The sequence below is a fragment of the Eschrichtius robustus genome, chromosome 3 (assembly GCF_028021215.1).
Source record: "Eschrichtius robustus isolate mEscRob2 chromosome 3, mEscRob2.pri, whole genome shotgun sequence".
Lineage (NCBI taxonomy): Eukaryota > Metazoa > Chordata > Mammalia > Artiodactyla > Eschrichtiidae > Eschrichtius > Eschrichtius robustus.
The window spans coordinates 184323639-184334657 of record NC_090826.1 but is presented as its reverse complement, the minus strand read 5'-3'; the positions used below and the strand labels follow the sequence as shown (position 1 = coordinate 184334657).

The following is an 11019-nucleotide window of genomic DNA, read 5'->3' as shown; positions in this document are numbered from 1 at the left end:
CAATGCATCAACTCTCTGACATCTCTGACTGGTTTTTCTTTTCCTTTATAGTAATACTATATTTTCCATATTAATTATCTGTTTGAAAGCAATTCTCTTATATTAAAGAATTGTATTTTACATTACATTGAATAGAATTGACTATATAAATATTCATATATAAATAAAATAGAGAATAAGTGTAATTAAGTTAGTGAAAGACCAGGTGAGGATTTTTGAGTTATAGTCCTACAACAAAAGGGATATCATTGTGTGCATCTGAATATTTAAAAAAAAAAAAAAAAAAAAAAGAAGGTCCCTCAAGCACAGTAAAGAATATTTAATGCCAAGAATATGCTGAATCTCTTGTACTCACTAGTGTGATCCCACATAAGTTAAAAAAAAAGAATCAGTGCTTCCCTAAGCACAAGAGAATACAGATGATAGAATAAGATCCAAATACATGTTGGTTTTCCTAGACCCCTAAGCAAAGAAGCTGGGTGAAGGTAAATAAAAGACATGAGAAAGTGATGGTGACATGGCCTCAGAGTTATTCACATATGACTCACCTGGTTGAGAAAGAACTCCACCTATTTTAAAGAAGTGTTTACTTTAACAATTAGTGTTTTATATCACTTCTGGAGCCCGCCGCCTATTACTGTCCCGCAAAAAGGTTGTGCAAGCACTTATCAGGGAATGAACTTAAGAAATTGTTGTGAAACCACTAACCGTAATTCAGGGATTTTGCAAAGCTGTTTGAACTTTGATATTTACTAAGTGACCTCAGTTAACTAGAGCCATAGTAATGTCCTTAAGTTCAGAGTCACACTTGATACATCAACTGCTAAACAACCAAGCAACACAACTGGAATATTTGTATGAACGTGCCTTTGGGAATATCTAACATGCTGTTACTACTCAATGTCATCCTCACCCTGTGGGTTTCCTGTGCTCATGCACAAGGTAAGTGGAAACACCCCTGAACACTCAGCTTCCCTCTTGAATGTAACTCCACGTTTTATCTACTTTCACCTGTCTTTATATTTTAAAGATAGACTAATAGGAATTGTCTGTATTGTGTCATCATGATAGAGTGTAACCTTACAGGAAAATTATCTCATATTCTCTTAAGGGAAAACGAAAAAAAATGATGTTTTTTCTGTTTTTTGAGTTCCACAGCGAAAGGACTCTCAACGCTGATTATAAAGATAAGTGAATATGCTCACACAACATTAGGAAAGAAGCCACAGGCTAGCTTCTGACTTCAAAATGGATGGAGGTTGCTTAGTTTTAATGCAAGGAAGTATTTGGGAGTGATGGATATCTTTATAATCTTGCATATGGTGATAGTTTTATGGATTCATATGTCAAAACTCATTCAATCAGGCATTTCAAATATATTTAGTTTACTGTGTTTTACTTATAACTTCATACAGCTGTTAAAAGTCATTGACATCATGATCAAGTTAATATTTCAATAAAATAAACAGCAGGTTAAAAGAAATATCCATTTCAACAAAAAGTATAGTAAATTCTTAATTCCAGTGGAATGACAATTAATTTTACTTTACATTTCTGAGGTCAGAAGTAATTGTTGGGCAAATAAATTAATAAATAATTTTTAGAGCGTTAACCCTAGCACATTGTTCACTGATGTGTTTTCACATTTATAGTGAAATTTTCTATATTAATTTACCTGAATGCAATTGTTCTATATCAAAAATTATCTCTTATAACATAACAAATATTGTGGATCCTTTCACTTATCTTTAAATTAAGGAGCACTTTATTTTTGTATATTAATTCTAATTTTACATGTACACATCAAGATTTTATTGACACAGTTTTGTTTATTTCATTCTTTTACAACTCTATGGATCCTTCATCATGATATCTTTTTAAAGTGTCTTATTTCTTTTAAAATCAAAATCTCCTTTCCAAGTTATTGTAAACAAAACCTCTAATATGCTTTAGGATTTCTCATTGCACCATTTATGATTAGAATATGAAACACTATTTGTTATTTTTAATTTACAAGAAGGGTGAATCTAAATAATTTTTTGCGTGGTTGGTTTTGTATGCTATTTAAGTCTATATTTGGGCAATTTCTTTCATCAGCAACAGCAGTAACAATACAACAACGATTCCTGTCCAATGTAAACTATTCTCATTCAGTGAACTCTTTCTAAAAGTAACCTTTGAGCTGAAAGCCCCGTAAGCTTGAGTTGCACCAAGGTTTTTCAACAGAGAATGGGAGCCATTTTGTGGAAGCACACCTGTGTGTAAACAGAAACATCTTTGTGTATTTAGTGGACGGACACAGGTTGAATTCTGTCCTCCAAAATTCATATGTTGAAGTTCTAACTCCCAGGAGCTCAGAATGTGTCTGTACATGAAGGTACGGTCTTTAAAGAGGTAATCAAGTTAAAATGAGGTCATTATGATGGGCTCTGATTCAATAAATCGGGTGTCAGCATCAGAGGAGGAAATTAGGACACAGACACATAAAGGGAAAACCTCGTGAAGACACAGGGAGAAGACGGTCATCTACAAGCCAAGGAGAGAGGCCACAGAAGAAACCAGCCCTTCTGATACCTTGATCTTGGACCTCTCACCTCTAGAATTGTGAGAAAATAAATTTCTTTGTTTTAAGCTTCCCCATCTATAGTACTTTGCATGGCAGCCCTAGCAAATAAATACAATCATACTTACACATTTTGAGTGTACAGTAATAATCAAAAATTCTTTTTCTATTTTCCACTCAAGTATATTTAAATTCTTGCATACATATTTTTAGAGGACATTCATCACAAGTTAGTAATTATATCTTAGCGGTTTTTTGTTGTTAGTATTTTTCCTTTATGAATATTCTATATTCAAATTGTCTTCACTGGAAAGGTTAGACATAGTCATATATACATGTATGACTATATGTATATGAATATATATATTCATATGCGAATGTATATTTGTTCGTACATGTCTCCTGTGCAACATGTGATGTGGACTGGGAGAGGAGGCATGGAAAGGGCTGAGACGCTGGGGAATCTCTGTGGAAGACACAGGAAGAAGAGGCACAAGAAATGAAGGGAGAACTACAGACAGTCCTCCCATCCCTCCAGAAGCAAACGTCTTAGATCTGGGAGGTTCACTACATAGAGCCACTTTTGTTCTCTTCCTCAGCGTTTACATTTTTCTGTGTGATTTTAATCTTGAAAATGCTTCCAAAGAACTTAAACATACTGAGCTCCTCAAGTACCTATGTACTCTTAGTTATACATTGTCCCAGATCTCGGTCACTAATGCAAGTGGAAGAATTAAGCTAAATAGAGTAATAAATTCAACAATGGGATTATTAACATAAGTAGAGCTATTCATTAATGTAGGATACTCTTTCTTTTCTTAAGGAAGAACGTGTGATTTTCCAGAGATAAAACATGGAACCATATATGATGAAAACAGTTATAAACAAATCTTCCCAGTTGACATAGGGAAATATTTCTACTACACCTGTGATCACAGCTTTGTGTCCCCTTCACAATTACTCTGGAATCGAATAATCTGTACACAGGAAGGATGGTCACCAAGACCAAAGTGTCTCAGTGAGTAAACACCCTCCTCATTGTCCGGATGAATTACCCAGTGTGTTCAGTGAGTGGAGAGGCTCGGCCTGAAGGTGTCACAGAGCCTGGACAGTCATAGCAGCGGGAACCGGAGGGGCCAGCAAAGATGACTTATATTATTGCTCGTTGTGAGAAGCTGTTTATAGAAAGTAGCTTGACAAATGTAAATGTTTTCTATCTTCAAGTCTTAATTACTGGCATGGCATTTTAATTTTTTACATGCATGGCTTAATTTTTAAGAAACAAAATTTTTGCACTTGATTTCTCTTCTGAAGTTTGCAAAATGTTATGCTCTTTCATTGCAAGATTTGTATCTGTCATCTTTTGGCTTTTAGGACAGTGTTTTTTCCCTTGGGTGGAAAATGGTCATTCTGCATCTTCAGGACAAACACGCCAGGAAGGTGAAACTGTACAAATTGTGTGTGACACTGGCTATAGCCTCCCAAATAATTGCAGCAGCGTTACATGTGCAGAAGATGGCTGGTCCTCCCCTCCTAAATGCAGTCGTGGCTGTAAGGAAAACACTGTCCTCTGGGATCTTGTATTCGTTTATATTTTCTAGAGAGATACCAGTAGTTAGTATATGCAGTATTGCTGTTTCTACTATTGTCACCTTTTCAGCTTCAGGGTTCCAACTGTGTCTAAGTAGACATGCAAATATCTGCATCATCTCTAGAAAATCATCTTGTCTACTTACATACATTAAATATAGGTGCTAATAGAAAACACTAGCCAAGCGCACAGTGAAAAACTATGATTCTCACATTATATAGTTTCTTCAGTGTATTTTTTTCATCAGAATCAACAAACTTGATAATACGTATTGTGCTGCTTCTCAAATATGCAGAATTTTTAATATAATTCCTAATAATTTCACATAATATAACAATGCATCAAAAGAAGCAAGTCAAAATACGGTTCTCTCATGATGCTTTAAAAGGTAGCACAGTTTAATTCTGACAAGGTCATTTGGCAAGTTAGTGAATGATTCAAAGGAAGGAGACAAAGGGAGAGAAGAAAACTAGCCTTTATTAAGTGTGCAAAACCAAATTTATAAAATTCAAAATTTCAGTTACCACATATGGCTTTTACTTTACTTCAACTTAGGATAAGTCTATTGATAATTCTGCTGAAAGCTGACTGCTCTCCCACCCCGCCCCCTTCAGAATTCAATCACAAGTCCAGCTTGTCATCTGTGCTTCTGTTTACTGGCTATACATTAGAGGTTCCTGGGACTTCCTCTTCAGGTTCAATTAATTTGCTAGAGTGGCTCATAGAACTCAAAGAAATATTTGATTTACCAGATTCCCAGTTTAAGGAATATAACTCAGCAACAGGCAGATGGAAGCGATGCACAGGGCTAGGTACATGGAAAGGCACAGAGTTTCCATGCCCTCCTAGTGGCCACTCTCCCAGCACGTCCACATGTTCACCTGCTAGGAATCTCTCAAAATCCCATCCTTTTGCTTTTTTTATGGCGGCTTTATCACAGGGGCAAATTGACTAACCCATTGGCCATCGGCAGTTGATGCAATCTGCAGTCCCTCTTCCTTCCCTGGAGGTCAGGGGTGTGGGACTGAATCTTCTAACCTTCTCATCACAAGGTGGCTCCCTTGGCAACCAGCTTAGGTGCTTTCCATCGCATATATACAATGGAATACTACTCAGCCGTAAAAAAGAATGAAATAGTGCCATTTGCGGCAACATGCATGGACTTAGAGAATGTTATCCTTAGTGAAATACGTCAGACAGAAAAAGACAAATTCTGTATGATATCATTTATATGTGGAATCTAAAAAATAATACAACTGAATGCATATGCAAAGTAGAAACATACTCACAGATATAGAAAACAAACTAGTGGTTACCAAAGGGGAGAAGGAAGTCAGGAGGGACAAGTTAGGGGTGTCGGATTCAGGGATACAAACTACTATGTACAAAACAGATACGCGACAACGATATACTGTATAGCACGGGGAATTATAGTCATTGTCTTAACCTATAAGGGAGTATAATCTGCAAAATTATTGAATCATCATGCTGTACGCCTGAAACTAACACTATATTGGAAACCAACTATACCTCAATTTAAAACAACAAAAATACTGATCATCCTGCTTGTTAGTGAGGATGAGAATCAACTGGAACTCTTACACATTGCTAATGGGAATGTAAGATGGCACAATCACCCTGAAAACCAGTATGGTAGTTTCTTGTAGATTCAGTCAAGCACATATCAGATAGCCCAGCAATTTTACTTTTAGGTATTTATCAGGAACTAGTAAATATATGTTCATTCAAAGACTTGGGTTCAAGTGTTCATAAATAGCTCAATCATAACTGCCACGACCTGGAAACACTCCAAAAGTCATTCAACAGAGGATAAAATGGATAAACATATTTTATATCCATAGAAAGCTACCCTGCTCCACAATGGAAAGGAGTGACCTAGTGATGCAAGACACCACATAGAAGAATGGGTTTGACTTTGGATGAAATAAAGCAGCCAGATGTAAGACAATGCATGCGGTGTGAATCCATCATACAAAGTTGTAGGAAGGCAAAATTATAGTGACAGAAAGAACATGGGCTTCCTAGAGGAAGAGAGCTGGGGGAGGTGGAGTAGAAAGGAAACCACAGACTTTTAAAGGAAGACGAAAACTGTCTCTAGTTTGGTTGGGTGGTTACACAGGTGTACACATTGTCACATCATTGGCCCACATGCTAATGTGTGTGGATCTTATTGTATGTAATTCATATCTGAATAAAGGTGATTTTAAAAATGAGCACTTGGAAACCAAAGATATAGTCGTCCAAAATATTGTAATGTGATTGAGTCACTAGAAGAAAAGAAGCCATAGAAATCTGCCTAAATAGGAAATTAAAAGTGAGAGCGTATATAAAATTATTAGAAACCAGAAGCTCCAGACAGAAAGAAAAGAAAAAAATTATAAAATATAAACAAAGATAGCACAAAGGAGAGAGCGACGTCAGCAAGATACAGGGTAAGACACTCCTCCTGGTATCCCACCTTCAACAATAATAATTTAGCATCTATCCGCAAAAGCCCCTTTATGGGAGATGCGGGACCCAGGTTCCAGGAGATTGTGAAACCCCAGGGGTGCAGTCCAAGCACAAGCACAGGTATCTTGTTCCCTCCCAGTGTGGGTGAAAGTCTAGACTGAACACTTGACCCCTGTTGATCAAGGTGGGGAGAGGGTTGGTCTCAGGTTTCCTCAATGGTGTTTTTCTAGAGTGAGTCCTGTACTGTGAAAAAATGTTTCTCTCTTGCTAGGCTGATCCTTTCCTGGGCCTTTGGCTGAAGGAAGCAGAGTCTCCCTGGGACTCTTTTTTTGTTTGTTAATTTTGCCTGAACGTGAGATCATTTCTGGGTCGTGGTCTCAGTGCCCAGTCCAGGATACATACAAGGCAAAGTGAAAACTCAGACAACCCACTGCAGTGTAACTCCTTGAAGCCCAAGGTCACTAAAAGATCTACTTCTTTTCTACACCCTTCACAACCTCTTATGTTGGTCTTTATAATACGTTCAGGATTTTTAGTTAACAGAGGGAATATTTAGCAGAAGAAATAAATAAGCAGAAATGTTCCCATCTCATTTTGTCCAGAACAGGAAGCCAGAAATTCCCTTTCACATTATACACATTTGTAATTCTTTGAATTTTGTTTAAAAAGCTGATGTTTCTCTTGTAATAAAAATGAAAATCAATAAAAAAAAATTACCAGAGATTCAATAGCCACTGCAGTATGCTTAATATATAAGACCAAGAAACTTTCTTTGTTTATCTTAGCTATCCATCTCTCTAGCATATATTCATTAAGGAAAACATCTTTAAATACCAGAATACTGCAAAGCAGACATATTTGTTAATGTCTTATGTGTGCTTTCATGTGGGGTGAAAGGAAGGGCTTAAAATGTGACTCTCAGTTTAAGTGATGAAACTTTTTTCAGTGAATCATTTCTGTCATAAGAAATCACAAGTCTATTACATATTGTTCTATACTTTTATTTACTTTCTTTAACCTGTGTTTGTCTTTGGTCTCTCAATGAATCAAATTATTTTTCAGACTCTCAAGGAAAATGTGGGCCTCCCCCACCAATAGACAACGGAGACACTACCTCATTCCCGGCACCAGTATATCCTCCAGGATCGACAGTTGAGTACCAATGCCAGTCCTACTATGAACTTCAGGGAAACAGATACGTAGTATGTCAGAATGGAGAGTGGTCAGAACCACCAAAATGCTTAGGTAAATATTTTAATCTTCTCGTGGATCCTGAGAAAATCAGTGTAATTGGTATAATATTTTGCTGTTTATAATAGAATTTGTATGGATTAACAATTCTACTGAATGCTTGGCTAACAAATATTAATATGTGAGAAAATAAAGTTTGAAAAATTCTTGTTCAAGCAACTATAGCAATGAAAGGTTATTTAATAAAAGCTCTTAATGTGATAGTGACATTATGAATCTTTTATTATAACAGTTAGTTATTAAATTAAACATAGTACCTCATTTTTATATCATTAATTGTTTAAAACGATGGAATCTACATAATGGATTTTCAATGAGTTGGTTTAGAAAATATTTTGAGAATGAAATCCTGGACCAGTGTAAAAGATTCTACTTGAAAGTCTGAAATTCTATGGAAAATATTTGTATGCTACTTAATGTTTTTTGTTTATTTTTTTAAATTCAGATGCATGTGTAATTTCAGAAGAAATTATGAAAAAACATAACATCCAGTTAAAATGGAGACGTGATAAAAAACTTTATTCTAAAACAGATGACACTGTTGAATTTACGTGTAAACGTGGATATTATCGAAGGACACCAAATCATACATTTCGAACATCCTGTCAGGAAGGAAAACTGGCATATCCTATTTGTGGGTGAAACAGTGGTTAAAATGCAGTTGTAAAATTGAAATATGTACATGTATTCAGAATTTTTCATTATTAATCCAATTCTCAGTTGCTTTTATCAAGTAAATCAGAATTTGTGTTAAGTATTATGTGGATGATGTAATTATAATCTGGGAGACCAATGAATCCCTTCTTAAAAGTACTTCATTAAAACCTGGCAAACCAAAATGCTATGTGTCCTGTTCACAAAACATCTGTGGCAAGAAATTAGATGCAATCACTTCAGTGCCTCCTTCCATCCATCATTCTCCTAACTTTCTCGAAGCTTTCTCTGTAACTTCTGAGGCTTTCTGAGACTGTTTCAGAAGAAATGGAAAAAAATGCTTGTCTCCATCTTCAAAATAATATCACTTCACAAACACGTAAAAAGCAATCTGTGTCATACCTATGTTAGTAATTAGATCTAGTTATTACTTACCTTTGCTTATCGATCAATAGATAAATATACCAAAAAATGATGAAATCCGTGTTCTTCTACAAGGTGTCTATCTAGCACATGTAATAAACGAGTCATAAGGAGCAGTTAGAATCTAATTGCGTATATATCTATCATGTTGACATAAAAAGTGGTTTAAAAAATCCAATATGAAGTATAAACACACACACACACACACACACACACACACACACACACACACAAACACTATGCTCTGATACTGAATAAAGGTTTATAGAACAAAGATTGGTAGGAAGTGCAATAAAATATTTTTAAAAACTATAGTTGAATTTAGAAATAATAGGGGTAAGAGGTGATGTTTAACTCCTTTATACTTATGTGGATTCTAAATTTGTTAACCTTTAAAGTATATATATCACCTTTGAATATTTTATTTTAAATAAGGATATATATAAAGCAAGACAATACATACTGAGAATTGTAAAGACCTCTTTGGTACTGACCTTCAGATCTAATAACATTTTCATGAGTTTGCTGGTATAGAGAGTTTCGGAAACATTCAGTCACAAGAGTCTGAAATGTGGTCTTTATGTTTTTAATTTCAAACAGCATAGCTAAAAATCAGTTGACTAGAAACATTTTAAATAGCTACAAAAAATGAACACTTGAAGATGAAAATAAATATATAAATAACTAAAAATATTTTAGGTAATACCTTGTTACTGTTGTGTGTAAATATCCATCACTATACACTGTCACCAAAGATTTTTCTTGTGATAAGAACTTTTAAGATCTACTATCTAAGCAACTTTCAGATATACGATACAGTATTATTAACTATAGTTACCTGCTGTGTGTTACATTTCAATGACTTATTTTTTTTACAGCTGAAAGTTTGTACTTTTTCTTTACCCATTTTGCCCAATCCCCCATTCCACTTCCAGACTCTGGCAACCACTAATCAAGTCTCAGTATCCATGAGCTCAGTTTTGAGTTGGTTTAATTGTTTTTTTGGTTTTGTTTTTAGATTCCACATGTAAGTAAGATCATATGTTGTCTTTCTCTGACTTATTTCACTGAGCATAATGCCCTCAAGGTCCATCCGTGTTTTCACAAATGGCAAAATTTCATTCTTTTTAAGGCTGGATAATATTCCATTGAATATATACACCACATTCTCTTTATCCATTCCACCATCCGTGAATACTTACATTGCTTCCATATCTTTACTATTGTAAATTATGTTGCAGTGAACATTACATGTATCTTTTTTCTTTTTTAAAAAAATTTATTTAGTTAGTTTTGGCTGCATTGGGTCTTTGTTGTGGTGTGCGGGCTTCTCATTGCAGTGGTTTCTGTTGTTGCAGAGCATGGGCTCTAGGCACGTGGGCTTCAGTAGTGTGGCATGCGGGCTCAGTAGCTGTGGCTCGTGGGCTGTAGAGCACAGGCTCAGTAGTCCTGGCGCATGGGCTTAGTTGCTCCGCGGCATGTGGGATTTTCCTGGACCAGGGCTCGAACCCGTGTCCCCTGCATTGGCAGGCAGATTCTTAACCACTGTGCCACCAGAGAAGCCCCCATGTATCTTTTCGACATCTATTGCAATGATCATATGATTTTTATTAGTATTTTCGTTTTCTTCGGATAAATACTCAGAAGTAGAATTGCTGGATCATATGGTAGTTCTATTTTTAATTTTTTGAGAAACCTCCATACTGTTTACCCTAGTGGCTGAACCAACTTGCATTCCACCAACAGTGCATGAAGGTTCCCTTTTCTCCATATCCTTGATAGCACTTGTTAACTTTGTCTTTTTAATGATAGCCATTCTGGCAGGTGTTAAGGTGACATCTCACTGTGGTTTTTTCATCTGGCTCTTGATTTGTAGCCCTTAACGTCCTTTGGAATAAGCTGATAATCCAGTGAGTAAATGGGTTTTTCTGAGTCTCATAAGCCATTTGAGTAATTAATCAAACCCAAGAAGGGGAAGATGGGAACTTCAGATTTATAGCCAGTCGGTCAGAAGTACATGTAACAACCTGGACTTTGATTGGCATGCTGAGTTGGGGGGGGGTTG

At 35.9% G+C, this 11019-nt stretch overlaps 1 protein-coding gene across 1 annotated transcript; it reads left to right on the top strand.

The window, feature by feature from the left end:
* Positions 1-782: 782 nt before the first annotated feature.
* On the top strand, positions 783-8716 carry LOC137763075 (complement factor H-related protein 2-like). Its single transcript, XM_068541845.1, has 5 exons — positions 783-942; positions 3387-3581; positions 3938-4114; positions 7689-7871; positions 8323-8716. Exons 1-5 carry the CDS (start codon positions 858-860, stop codon positions 8517-8519), a joined length of 837 nt encoding a protein of 278 aa, XP_068397946.1. The 5' UTR covers positions 783-857; the 3' UTR covers positions 8520-8716.
* Positions 8717-11019: the final 2303 nt, after the last annotated feature.